Below are 15,041 nucleotides of genomic sequence, written 5' to 3'. Positions count from 1 at the left end.
AAGTTGTAATCACTTATCTCAGGTGTCAGGTGTTAAACTGAATTGTATAAATGCATGTCATCAGAGTCGTTTATCGATAATTTAGCATATCAAGATTGTACCAAGTTGTAAACTCATCGCAAGAGACGATGGCAAGCGGATGGGATGTCCCTTGTAAGATAGTACGGGCTTCGGTATGGGATGCTACTTGTGTGGACACGTTTGCTCTGTCTCACCTCCGGACAAGCAAAAAAGCTGGGGCGGCCGCAGAGCAGTCGGAAAATAATAAACGGCTCAAATATAAGAGTCTTTCCTCCAACTTCGATTTTGTTCCCTTTGGAGTAGAGCTCTTGGGCCGTGGTTCAAGTGCACAGGCGCTAATTAAAGTTTTAAGTTGGCAATTTAAGTAGGAAATGTTGCCAGCGTTAAAGGTACACTGCCACAGGGACCAAAACTTTTTAAATTTGTTTAAATTTTCTTTTTAATCATTTTTGTTATTCTTATGTAGGTTAAGAAAATTGTAAATATGTTATTCCATTATGTATAGATTTTTAAATATATTTTCAGCTGATAACCAAATCTTTGCGCGCACGCAGGCGACGCTACTACTGGGATATTTACTAAACGATACATCAGCTAGCGACACCTTGTGGTGGGAATTGAAGAAAAACAACTCGAATTTATTATTTGAAATGCTTTTACAGTTCTTGGAAAGTGATGATATAGGTAATTTTTATTTATAATTCATCTAAACTGAGACCTATTCTCGATATCTCAGACCTCAGACATTAGATACCGATCGATTATTACGGACACCAGTTCTTAGTGTCTCTTCTTATGTAGTTACTTATGGCAGCCGTTGTATACAGGTTATCCCAAAAAAGAGAGTCAAGCGGTGGTCCAGAGATAGAGTACCTTAGAGGAACCCGAATGTAATAAACCTAAATTATTATTCGAAGATCTTCCTTAAACTAAAGAAGAGAAAAGAGAAACAATTGTGTATCTTCATTATTTTCAAAGATACACCCAAAAATTATCTTAAACGCGGAAATTCATCCAATAAAAAAATTGCGTAAAAGATACACAGGGGTTATTCGGGTTCCTCTTAGGGTGCTCTATCACTGGACCATAGCTTGACACACTTTTTGGGACATCCTGTATATATTATATGGTCTATAATCTTTTTAAATTAGAATTGACTTTTTTTAGTGTAGGACATCTACATAGTAGCAGGCACCCGATCGGGCAGATCTGTGGTCGAGAAACTGTACAGAAGAGGAGTGTCAAATCTCCCCTTTTCTAAACAGAGACTTAATTTACTTAAAAGGCTTGGCGTTTCCCAAAGAACTGTTTAGATTGACACCACCAGCTATAATTCTAAACGATATTTGCAGAGTTGCAGTCAACAGCGATGTTTTGCTTAACACAATTGGCGCAATCGATTCGCAAAGAAAACAAACATACATTCATAGACAACGTGCGGTCGGGTAACGTCGGTTTGAGTGATTGCCAACCGGAGTACATAGTTGAGGAATTGTGCAAGATATTGATGGAGATCTTCAAGGAACATTTGGAGAAGAAAAACTTTTTGACGAGACAGGGTATGTATTCCGTATAACCGGCGCCTCATCATCGCCATTCGGTGATGATGGAGCAATAGCTATGTCCCTCATCAAGAGACACATTAGTATAGTGTGTCCCTGTGGTTACAATAAATTTTAATACACGAAAGTTATACAACACTCTTACAATAATATAAAAAATACTATATTTTATACACTTGATTGACATTATCTTTGTTTACAAAGCTTTAAATAACTTGGTAGATTTACCAAAGGTTCTAAGTCAAGTGAATTTCCTTTTAAAGAGAAACACAAGAAACACATCAGTCCTTTTCTAAACAGATCTCTATCTGCAGTTGACGCTTTGAGTACATGCGAAGCAGATCCATTTTACAGTCTCCATGTCTTCAGGCGTAAGATGCTGCCACTGTTTATCCGTCACCAATAAAGACAATAATTGCAAAGTATAAATATATTAAATTTTGTATTTTTTAATCTAGTTTGTCTTCTATTTTTATTGTAACATTTTTGAAGTGAAAACTTCTTTAGCGGCGTTGTACACTTTTTTTTGGAATGGGTAAAAAATGTTAAACTCGCGTCAGGACACGTGACCTGATCGAAAATTCGTAAGACGTATTTAATGTAATATAAATTGTCATGTTTGTGTACGATAGCGCAATAAATAAATATTGTATTCTACCACATAAATAATATTACTTTTATACTGATAATTAAAGCAATTCGTGCAAAAATTATTCCCTAACCATTCCCAAATATCAAAAATGCACAACGTCGTTTTTTTTCTCTTTTATCATTGTAGTGTTGTGCACACTTGTCTTTGATGCACATATATGTATTTAGTTTTTGTATGTCGTGTGTTCTCTGTGAGTGTTTGTATGTGCTTCGTTAGTGTGCCTTTTTAAAATAAACAAATAATAGTATTTGTATCAATATATATACCAGCGGACATGGCTGTCTTAAATAAATCCATTAAACTCGGTCCAGCCGTTTAATAGTGTAAGATTTATATAGATTACAATCTAGCTAATACAGTAAACGAAAACATGAATCTCTCCTTTCAGACGACACCTGGTCCTCCCTATGTTCCTGTATGGCGTCAGTACTGTCAGTTAGTCCTCGCAGTCGTATGTACGCGGTTCATCGCCAATTTCCCAGGGTGCTGAACCTTGCTCTTCAGGCTTTCAGGGATAAACTGTCCTTGCAGGGGAAACCTGTGGATGTCATTCGGAATGCTAATTCGGTGAGGGTTTTTTTAAATAATTGTTTTAAGTTTTGGTTTTGGTTACATCCAAAAGACAGCCATCAGTATGATATGAATCTGATATTACTTTAATTGGATGTTTATGTTTGTTTATTATAAGTTATAATTTTAGGAACCCCCTTCATAATATATCTACTCCAAGGAATGTTAATTTTCTCTTATACTCGCATTTGAGCCGTTTTCCTTTTGTATTATTTAATTCAAGTTTATTTCAATTTATTTTGTGCAAGCTTTAATTTCGCTTCAGTAGTTTTTATATGGGCACAAATTTCTGGATATGTATGATCATTGATAATGGGATCAGTAATGAGAAATATTTTAGAAATATCAATTGTATTAAATAGACGTACAAATAATTTTACAGTAATAACCGAAAGTATGGGGTTCGAAATAGATTACACCTTTTTAATAAATAAATTACAAAATGATTTTTAATCTTTCAGGAGCCAATACTAAACAACCTCTATTGGGTTCTGACGTTGGCCAATAGTTCGATGCTAGACTGTGCCCCGAGTAAGGAGCGTTTTTCCGAAGACGTGACCTCTCACAACAAGCTGTGGCCCTGGTACATGATGACGGAACCGTTGAGGGATACAATCATGCACTTGCTCCTTACATTTACTAATGACAATCCGAAAGGTAGGTTTCGAAATACGAGCCGTAATTGCGACGAATAGTTTTCAAATATAATATTCATTTCGTCATTTTGGATTAAATCATTGTTTTTGAATCTAGTAATCTAAGTTTTAGACTTATTTTATGTTGTTTTTAATTTATGAGCTCTGTGACATATGACAATGACAGTTGACAAAGACACAGTCAGTTCTTCTCTTCCGTTCTGTGTAAAATTTGAAGCATTTCATATATGTTTCTTTTTGACGTTCACAAGTGTACATTGTGTTACCTATATGAATAAATTATTTTGACTTTTTGACTTTTGACAGCTGACGCCATTGCTCTGACATATGTATAAATAGTACCATAGACTCTAACAACTTGCTAACGTTTGATACGCCCATCATTGCAAAGGGACAGCCCCATTTAGGTAGAAATTTTATAATGTATTTGTCATTACAGGCTGGAGCGCCATGTGCGCCTGCGTGTCCGGGCGTAGCCTCGCGAGCGAAGTGTGTGCGCTGGTGAGTCGCGAGGCTTCGCGGCCTCGTGCCTCGCATCTGTTGCCTCTTGCCTTGCGAGTGCTCACACATTGCACGCCGAACCAGCACTGTCGGTCTCTTATACTCAAGGTACTGTGATTTCTATTTGTTTCCATTCACTAGAGGTAGAATTTGTTCTAAATTTTCCTTTATTTGTTAGAACTAAAAGTCAGTAATCCTACTAGAACTAAAAGATAGTCATCCTACTAGAACTAAAAGTCAGTAATTCTACTAGAACTAAAAGTTAGAAATGCTACTAGAACTAAAAGATAGCAATTCTACTAGAACTAAAAGTTAGAAATCCTACTAGAACTAAAAGTTAGAAAGCCTACTAGAACTAAAAGATAGTAATCCTACTAGAACTAAAAGTTAGAAATCCTACTAGAACTAAAAGTTAGAAATCCTACTAGAACTAAAAGATAGTAATCCTACTAGAACTAAAAGTCAGTAATTCTACTAGAACGAAAAGTCAATATACCTACTAGAACTAAAAGTTACAAATCCTACTAGAACGAAATAACTAAAAGTCTTCTATACGTACCTATGGCTCGCTTATGTGCTACTTTTAATAGTCCAGTGAATAGGCTACCTCTATTACAACTAAAATTTCTAACATTCATGAAAATATTCATTTATTTTACTACAATCTTTCTACTTACCGTAATTTTGTGTTGGTCTTAATTAGGTTTGAGTTCATATATTTAGTTTAAGCTTTTACTGTTTACATTGTAACCAAAGATGGAATACATAATATATATATATATAAGGTTCAAAAAGGCGTTCTGCGTGATGTGGTACTCAGACAAAAAAAACCAGCCAAGCAAAAACTTCATATAAAATGTTTATTTGACCGAAATCCATACTAATTATACATTAAATGTCTAACAATCTGGCCGCTTCACTGACTAACATATATGCATTGAGTGCCGCAAATATAAAGACAGGATTAAACAATCATACTTGCGAATATAAGTGCTCAAAGTCTGTTCCCGAAATTGCCTTATTTATTTTTCTAAGACAGAGATGTCGTCATGGGCACAAATAGGTTTACTTTCTATTTACGTAATTAACCTAGGCCATAACCTTAAAATTAACATGTGTTCGAAGACTGATAACCTACTTGTATATACGTATATATAATGGTCAGTACTGATATAATCTGAGGCCAAAAGGCCAATCATATAGCGCCACTTATTATCATATAAACTTAATAGTATTAATGTTTCAATACCGTCCGCTTCACAATAGTTTATTTAAATCTACGTATATATATCTATATTTTTAAATGGTAGGCATGTTGTTTTGGCTTAGCTTAAAACTTTGTGACTTGACTTAGAGCCACACCCAGCATCGGGGTACTGGGCGTCGACATATCGAAAGTTCAGTTTCGCGTTCATTTGGAGGGAAAGTCTAAATTAGTCTCCAAGAAGCAAGGCGAGACGGTACTTCAAATTAGGTTCATTCATGAAGTGCGTACAAATAATCGAAAGTCCGGCAACGCACTCGCGAGCTCTCTGGCATCGAGTGTCCATCGGCGGCGGTATCATATAATAAAACTTTACGTAAATTATCTTAGACAAAAAATTTTTCAGACTGACGTAATATCTTGCGCCTGCAAACTACGTGCACGCAATAACGACTCGTACACCGAAGCGTGGTACAAACTATGTGAGGCTCTGAGCCGACACGCGGATGGGGCGTCGGCTCTTATTAACGTGCTGTCTTCGCCCACACTCAGGCCCATACCACGCCCATTACTCACTTCCCTGGCCCACGCTGCTCATCATCAGAGATTGGCATTTCTTCAATCGCGTATGTATAATGTACTCTTCATAATATAACGACTTCAAAACGGAATCTAAGAGACTGAATTTTTATAAAATAATTTTGTTCCAGCGGATCTTCTAGAAGTATTGTCAGGCTCGCTGTTGACCGGCGACACATCCGAGATAGTTTCTGCCAGCCGTGCTGTATGGGCCCTTGCTGCTAATAACCATCGGGTACACCACCGATATTAGTCAACTATTTTATTAACAATACCCTATTTTTATTGAAGTCGGTTACATCAAAAAGCTGGTTAACCGGTTATCAATTCAACGTATTTTGTATGTTCAAATATAGTTCTAACAAATATTTAAAAAAATGAAAGACAACGAAATATTTTTTGCCTCAGTTTTTTTTTTTAATTCAGTTAGTTTATACTGTCCAGAAATGCGTGGATATCTCAAAAACAACTAAACTGATTTGGAACAACATCATCTCCATATTATGTCTGAGAAATTTATGGACAGACATCTTAAAAAAATCACATACTTCAGGTAAAACTGATAACCTCCTTTTTGAAATTAATAAAAATATACATTTTATTTCAGGCCAAATTAGTCCTTCGTAGTTCTGGTATCACCACGGCAGTCCAGACCACGATGCAAAGACTGCAGAGGAGCAATGACGTCGCGGCGCAGAGGGCGTTGCAACTTCTCACGTATACGTACAATATTTTACAAACTTGATTTATTCAGTACAATTATACCGATTTAGTGATTTTAATTTTATTGTGGAACGACTGCATAAAATATTTAAATGAACGTATATTATTTTACGTACACATTGTGCGGACGGATACGTATACTTGTTTTTAATTTTTTAACGTATGCAATTTATTAAATTATTTCTTAATTCATCTGTTTGTCCTGCTTATTGACCCCGTTTTGCCAATATAAAAAGACTGAACTATTAATAATGTATTTTAACGTATACTATGTATTTAAATCTAGTTATTTGTATGTTTTATTAATTTATTTTCTTAATTATAAAATAAAATTCCGTTTCTCATATTATGAATATTAAATGAATTGCTCACTGTGTTTTATTCCCGTCCTTATTTACCCTGGTAGAACATTGAGACTCGTTCTAAACTAGTGTTTTCCAACCTTTTTGTGCCGTGAACCACCGTAGTCTTTCTAAAATGGCTAGGCATTTTTAATATTAAAATATTGAATTGTTCACTTAAGAGACTTAAATAGTAGGTTTCAGGAAGATACCTATTACTAGGATTTTTTTAATGAAACATTTTTTGAATAGGCCTTAACAATTAAATTGCCCCCATGTAGGGCGTGGGTCCCACGTTGAGAAACAATGTTCTAAATTAAATAATAAATAAATTTTCTATTAAGTAATAATTTTGCCAATGCTCAAGAAAATGTTTCTGAATGGGGGCTTATAGTATCGGTAGATAAGCAACCCGGCAAACGTCGTTTTGCCATGTACATTGTACATACATTATTTCTAGGAATATTTTTTTTAGTTCAATAAAAAATAGGGGTTGGAAAATTTAGGGTTGTATGTATTTTTTAAAGCCACATAATATAAAAATAAAAATTTATCCAAAAAATGTTTTGGGGTGGACACCCCTTATAACTTAGGGGGTTCAAAGATAGATAGTAGCCGATTCTCAGACTTACTGAATATGCATTAAAAAATCATAAGAATCAGTCGAGCCGTTTCGGAGGAGTATGGGAACGATCATTGTGACACGAGAATTTTATATATTAAATATATAATATAGTCTATCAATTAAAACTATATACACTTACCACATAAAATACCTGCCCCTCAGGTATTTTTTTTAAATTTATTTAGAACACTTAAAAATACAAAAATTGAATACAAAAATTTGGTCAAATTCTGCACATAGAGAAACTATTAAAGATTCACAATGAAGTAATAGAATACTTCAGTGAAAGTATTTATTAGGGGCAATTCATAATCCCCGAAGAGAAAAGAAGAGAAGAATAGGCAACACTTGGAAATGCCTATGAAGGAAAAGATAAAAGTTTACAATATGTGTATTTTGCTATGTACGGGTGTCAGACCTGGGTATAACTGTATGCAAAGAGGTATAATAGGAATAAAAAGGCAAGACAGAATAAAGTTAAGTGATATTAAAATAAAAACAAAATTTAAAGACTCATACACAACATACCGACAACTAAAGTGGAGATGGACGGGTTATATGATGAGAGAGAAGAAGCAGAATTGGAACCGAATCAGACTCGGAGTGGTGGAAACGAAAAAGAGGCAGATAGGAAGATGATATAAAAAGGTAGCGGGTACATTGTGGATTTGTACCGCGAACGAACACCATGTTTGGCAATGTTTAGGGGCCCTTGTCGAAGGACAAACTGTATAATATATACCTTTAAGTATATTATATATATTACTTCAGACAAACATAAATAGTAGTATTAAATAAAAAGTAATATTTATTTTATATTTAGCATGTAGTAAATTAAACATTTGTTTTTTATTTATTTGTAAAAATAACATTTATTGTATAATATAGTTATTAAAAAACGGTATAGTTTTAGAGTTTAGACCAACGTCAACCACGACATGTGATTTTTTTTTTGTTGTGACTTCATCAACAGGAGATATGACGCGAAGCTATTCATGTAATCCAAAGTATACACAAACTTCGTGGTACTTTAGTTCCAAAAATCGACTTCACTGCATAAGGACTGCCAACTTACGTGATTGTAATTTTAATATATAAAACCTAGCCAAATATATTTCATAATCGTTGAATCATTTCATTGATCCTTTTAAAAGTTTAATTGAAGTTGACCATTAATGAATACTAAAAATAGCATCAGAAGGTTTTATGCTAATGTATACTCATTTGCACAAATTGCCCAATATATTTTAAGGATTTTAATTACCATTAAGAACTACTCCTTTCGAATCAACAGCGAACGTTGACATAGTTTGCAGTTCATAATAAATAATTATAATAGCCATTCAAGCAAATTTAATAATTACTGGTCCCAGTGCACAAATTAAATCATTGATTACGTAAATAGTAAACAATATTATAAAAATAGTACCAACGAGGCATTCAATAACGCACAGAAATAAAAAAACCTGTCGCAAGTAAACACGTCAATACTTAATAAAAATGTAGGTAGACTTTATCGGTAGCATAACTCGTCCACTCGACATACACTGCAGGCTAGCAATCAATTGACTAGTGGCTCGTTCGTTCCGATAGCGCCAATACCGGCGCACACGGCCAATTTAACGACAGGGAAGTTTGCATTACTCATTAAAGGCGTAAAACGTGATAATCCGCATATGTGCGTGTCCAGACGCGACGGAACGCCAGTGGTCTCCCCGACACCCGCGCGTGGTGATATTGCGGCACAATGTGTTGACTGTTGATCAATAAGGAACAATGAATCTGCTGAACACTTGCCACTTGACTTGATCGTGTCCCTACGCCCTCCAATAGTGTTTGTGTTGTGAATTAGAACGGATATGTCCGCCTTGCCATTTAACTTTCCACCGGAAAGTTATTCGGCTGTTTACAACGAGGCTAGTGCTAATGTAAGTACAGCATGGCTCTTATCATGCGTACGCGCATAATCAAGGCCACAACACTGTTTATCGGTGCATTCAACTCGTGTAAAATAGATCAATATCAAAATTTAAAAGAACGCTGGTAATGACCAGCCCTGGCTCGTCTGTTTTTATCCACATGTTCAAGCAACCTGTGTTTCGTTTTTCTCAAGATCATAGTTTTATCAACAATTACATCACTGTTCGATTAAATTATCAATTATGTATGAATAATTGAACTACACATTGCTCTATAGTATGTGGTTTGTGATTCAAATAATATTATAATTTATTCATAAAGGTAGCGCACTTACCAATCGAATTAGTAATGAATCAACGGCGTAGAACAGCCTACAAGAATTGACGTGATACCTATCTAATAAATACAAAACAAATAATAATATGAACTACATGTCCACATTTGATATCCACACTTTTTGAATTAACATAAGATTAGGTGGCATCGTGCGTCAATCTTTGTTTTTAAATTAACAGTTCGGATGTAAATTTACATACTGTTTTGCATTTTTATTGTACGTCATTATGTTTTAAATACGAAGACGTCTTTACATATAGAATTACTTCCCTATATTGTCTTTATTTCGTATTATATAATACACCAGTATTCAATAGATTAAACACTACCCTCAACCATTTAAACTCAGTTGGGGAACCTTCAATTCTCATTGATCACGTTATTACAAAGAACAGTCGAAAATCTAATTCCTACTGCCAGGCTTTTTTAAATGATTTTAATATATTACGATTCTAATGTATTTAAAAAAAAGGGTGCGTGTACTTATGTACGCGCGTAAGAAGTTATACTTCTTTGAAATTATTAAAAATAGTTTTTGATTGCATGCAAATAATTAATTACAATTAAATAATCAAAGACTGGAAAAGGAGTCATTATAGTCAATAAAGTTCGGTTTACATTTGAAAAATTAATTATTTATTATTATTCTCTTACATTAAGTGTAACATAAATTCTTTTATTATTCGAATGTTTTTAAATTATGTCCAATGCCGTAGCATCTTCCGTGGGCAACTTCATTCTGTTAATTTTGTGTCACGGTGTGCGCGCATCGTAAAATTTCAATAATAAAATTGAATTTATTATATATCTAATGTATAATTTTGTTTATTGTATTTATTTATTTAAAAAGACCAAATTATGGAGCAAAGAGTTGGTAACAAAAATAAGTAATCCTATTTTTATTTACAAATACTATTTCTATACCTCCGCCGACAACACATAGCCATAGAAAATATATAAAAACAATGTTTTTGTAATTTTAGGTAGTGAATGGCAAAACTGCGAGTTGTGAAATTGTTGAAGTGTTACCTGTTTCCAGCCCCGGTTCACCCTCAACATCACTTTTCAGCTGCTTCCATTGTGCTGTAAGTATTCGGAACCCGTTTCTAATTAGGAGGGTAATAACCAATGTAGCAAAAACCTGTTAAATATGTTCTTTGAGAAATGCTTTTAATATTGTTAAGCTAAAAATATAAATATGTAAAGTATAATACAAATTGTTGCAATGTATTGTTATTGTATTTATTTTGAGTGCAATAAAACGGGCTATCACAAAGACATATCCACGAAAACTGATTAAAATCTTCAATCATGTTATGTTTCATTTAAATCAAATGCGTAAATTGTTACCGAGCAAGTTATATTTCGTTATACTAAGTTTTTTGCAAAAATTAAATCCAGTTTGATAAGATATGGCGTTGTCTAAAAATAAATTACCGGTAAAAATTATATAAATATTTAGCAAGTACAAGAGTATGTTGTTTTCAGTTTCAGAATGGCATTAAAGTTATCAAGAAAGACAAACGTGCTTCAAAAAAGGTGAGTCTTTTTTCGTGTTATATTATTAATTATCTACATATATATTACATATATATATAAATTCAAAGCCCTCGTTAAACGGACATTAATCAATAAAGCTTTTTATAAATTTAAGGAATACTTAAATGATCTTAATCCTTGGGATTGATTTGCTCCAGTTCAAACAATTTGTATGACAATACTTAGCAATTAAAAAGAGTGGCGGAATGTTTCTTACCAGTTCTTTTAATACCCACTCTACGCCCTTGACTTGCGAACTGGTAGTAAATTTACAATTAATTTAACTTGACAATTCATAGGTGTACTTGTTTACCTACATGAATAAAGCTATTTTAAGTTTTTAGTTTTTTTTGAGTTTATTATTATTTAAGTGACCCAGGTATCGGACGGCATAACATTTGTTTTTAAATAATTAGGAAGTAAATATAACCTGTTACTAAGCGATAATGGAGCATTGCTTTTGAGTTTATTAAATAGATACAAAAGCTTCTTTATAAACAATATTATACATTTTTTTTCGAAATTGCGTCATAGTCTTAAGTTATTCCAGCTTTTATCTTTATATTCGAAACATGACGTATCGTGTGCATTTGCGTCTTTATATTTAAAATTCATTTTTTGTATCTACGCCTCAATATTTTATCGTAAACAACACAGGTTTTGCGTATCAGGAATCGGTTTCAGGTAAACAATATTGAAAAACATACAGATGTTTTAAATAAAATTATTATTATAGTTAGTACTTGCTTTCCGAATAGATAACTCTATACTTATGTACCTAACGTAGACGGAATATTACCTATAGTAAATTTAGTAATTATTATAATGTGTATACAAGAGAACAATAAACACAGTACATTAACCAAAATTACACTGCGTCTAAATACATTGGAAATCTTATATAAAGTTATATCACGAGACTTATCGTCCTCAAAATGTTTCTTCTCACTATAATAAGATAGGCGCTGGACAAAAACCGGTGGAAACAGATTGTCCGCTCCAGCTGTTTCCTTGTTGGCCACGACGCTCAGACACAACGCTACCGACTAAAGACAATTTTTTTTCTTCTTTTAAATCCATCTGCAATCAGCCTCATGGCTTTTATCAGATTTTATAAGAAATAATGACAATTAGGGAATGCAAATCCAATAATTTTTTTATTCCCTCCGTATTTCGAAAACTGTCAGACTGCGGCAAGTTTTGCCCTTTTCAGCCGATACAAATATTACGAAAAATACTATAAAAAGATATATTTATGTTACCGTGTGCGTAACACTGAAAATGTTTAGAACGGGCCAGTTAGAAACATTGCTAATGAAAACTTTTTTTGAATTCATTTGTCATTTGTTTTTGTAAATTGGCGGCAATTCTTAAACTCTTGTTACATGTGAAAATGAACCTATATTGCGAGAAAATTTTCGGTCAATGATTTATTATGACTTTCGTTGTGGGCTTACTCTACAACAAAGCTATTATAGGCTGCGATAAGCATTTCTTAATGAAGCCCCATCTCGTACCACTATTTACAATTGGATTTACGAGTTTAAGCGTGGATGTAGCTATCTCATTGACGATCCGCGTGAGGGACGTCCTTTAACAGCGACTACTGAAGATAACATCAGTGCTGTGCGACGCATGATAGAGGAAGATAAGAGCGTGACCAATCAGCAGATACGGACAAGCCTAGGCATTGGTATGAGTCAAGTTAAAAAAATATTACACGAACATTTAGGTGTCAGGAAGCATTGTACCAGATGGATTTAACCAACGACCTGAAACCCCTTCGCATGGTCTAGTGTCGCCAAATGTTAGATAAGTTCAACGGCGGTGACTCAAATGCTGTATTTGACATCGTCACAGATGATGAAAGCTGGATATGTTGCTACTAATCCAAAACTAAAGATAAAATTCGAGGTATTCGATGAAAGATGAAGATGCGCTGAAAGCGTAGGAAAATGCCATAGAAGAGACACCTAAGGAAGAACGGGCCCACTGCTTTTCTAAGTTGTACCATCGAATGCGACGATGTTTAATGAGGAACGGAGATTACTTCGAAAAACAATAAAAGTATTGGCAAGTTTCTACATTAAGCCGTTTTTTATTTTCTAAACATTTTCAGTGTTACCTAGGTATATTGTAGGTAAGACTCGAATCTAAATGAAGACATTCCAAATAACCTTTGATTTAATTGAATACTTACATAAATCTCAAGTAACCTCATTCAAATTCTATCGAATTGAATGTTGGAGGAAATACAAATTTCATTGTCTGTACTTTTATGGGTTTTTTTACGCATTAATAAATTCCGGAGTGAGTGACCGTGTACGACCGGTGTTCGGGCGCAGGTCACGTGTTCGCTCCCGCCCGAGAGAGCTCGCGCTTTCTTTCTATGGTTCTGCTTACACGTGATTGTATAATTGCAGCTTAGATTATATCCCGGAATTATTCAAACTAGTGTGGTCACGTTGATTGTTGTTTGCTCGCTTTTACGCTGCGAAAGTTTATGAAAATTTCGTTTGAATTTAATTATTGGTTTTCTTTGGTGCTTTAAATGCTTCATAAAATTCAGTGAATTGTTAGGTTAAATATATAACCGTAAAAGGTAATTACATAGGTTATTAGGGTATATTAGGTTTTTTTCACTAGAGCGTGTTTTGCCCTAATATTTAGCCACAATAAACAAATCTTGCGAGAAGAATATTTATAAGTAAATCTAAAAAAAGTAATGAAAAGTTCATGAAAAAAATGATATGAAAATATGAATACTTCAATTTTTAAATCTCAGGCTGAAAATATAAATCTAGCTAAAATATATAATGTTGTGCGGTACTTATTAAAAGTATTTTTATTAAAAGTTGTGTTTACTTGCCGCGATGCGCGACTTTTCGAATATAAAAGAAAATGTTAAACATTAATCTTTATTGCTTTTATATACAAATAACAAATATTTCAAAGGAACAACTACGTTATTATTAGCATATACCAGCTTCGCACGGCTGTGCTATTAAATTTTTAATATTTTGTAAATCACTAGCCGAAGATAATGTATAAACGAATTTAATAAAATTTAAGTAGATTTCTGTCAAATTGTATTTGCGCTGTGAAAGTGAGACAGAGAAATACTGCTGTCTCTTTCTAATAAAGCCGTACTGAATTATTATTTTCGAAATGTTAGGGTAACATCGATTACGCTCCTACGAAGCTTATTTCATTTCTATTCGTACAAGGAAGTTTTTCAAAAAGGTAACATGGAAAATCCCGCGCAACGAACTGTACATTTAAATCAACGGATAAGAAATGCTTACATGGAAAATATAATTTATCTCATTTTAATACCTAAATCTATAAAAAGAAAATGAAATGGCCACCAAATCATTAATATGTAGTAAGTAGACATGGTGATCACGTGTATTTCGCAACTTTTTTCAGCTAAATCAATACTTTAAATTACTATCACTTGTCCGGCACACGTGTTTTAGGAATAAATTATAATATTTCACCATTTACGGCGCTCACTGCTTTCAGAATTTCGTATTTTCACTCGAATTTCATGATTTTAATTAGAAAGTATAACGAAATGGAAAGTGTTTCCGTCGTTTGTTTTGTTAATTCATTCTTTAATGTCAAGTCTTAGGCATTAAATTTGCGATATTATAGTCTATAGCAATGCTTTCAAACCTATTTTGTGCCATGCCCCCTAAAATTATTATGCTCCTTTATTTTGATACAAAAAAATTGAATTGTTCACTTAAGAAACTTGAATAACAGGTTTTAGGAATGTATTACTAGGAAATTGTTAACGAAACACAGTA

The 15,041-nt window shown here is 33.8% G+C and overlaps 2 protein-coding genes across 2 annotated transcripts in view; both read left to right on the top strand.

Moving 5' to 3' along the window:
• Positions 1–6,829, top strand: part of LOC125054382 (rotatin-like) — a 43,030-nt gene extending 36,201 nt beyond the window's left edge. Inside the window, exons 26-33 of the mRNA XM_047656238.1 lie at positions 547–705; positions 1,374–1,580; positions 2,624–2,802; positions 3,267–3,462; positions 3,901–4,070; positions 5,573–5,792; positions 5,877–5,980; positions 6,353–6,829. Coding sequence (XP_047512194.1) covers positions 547–705; positions 1,374–1,580; positions 2,624–2,802; positions 3,267–3,462; positions 3,901–4,070; positions 5,573–5,792; positions 5,877–5,980; positions 6,353–6,490 — 1,373 coding nt within the window. The 3' untranslated portion in view covers positions 6,491–6,829. The remainder of the gene's footprint in view (positions 1–546; positions 706–1,373; positions 1,581–2,623; positions 2,803–3,266; positions 3,463–3,900; positions 4,071–5,572; positions 5,793–5,876; positions 5,981–6,352) is intronic.
• Positions 6,830–8,969: 2,140 nt separating this feature from the next.
• The window catches only part of LOC125054491 (inositol-trisphosphate 3-kinase homolog), a 68,386-nt gene continuing 62,314 nt past the window's right edge, over positions 8,970–15,041 (top strand). Inside the window, exons 1-3 of the mRNA XM_047656420.1 lie at positions 8,970–9,362; positions 10,674–10,775; positions 11,179–11,229. Of these exons, the coding sequence (XP_047512376.1) occupies positions 9,294–9,362; positions 10,674–10,775; positions 11,179–11,229 (222 nt within the window). The 5' untranslated portion in view covers positions 8,970–9,293. The remainder of the gene's footprint in view (positions 9,363–10,673; positions 10,776–11,178; positions 11,230–15,041) is intronic.

The sequence above is a fragment of the Pieris napi genome, chromosome 12 (genome assembly GCF_905475465.1).
Source record: "Pieris napi chromosome 12, ilPieNapi1.2, whole genome shotgun sequence".
NCBI classification, from domain to species: domain Eukaryota; kingdom Metazoa; phylum Arthropoda; class Insecta; order Lepidoptera; family Pieridae; genus Pieris; species Pieris napi.
Note: the sequence above shows the minus strand (reverse complement) of the source record. Positions and strands in the feature narration are given on the sequence as shown.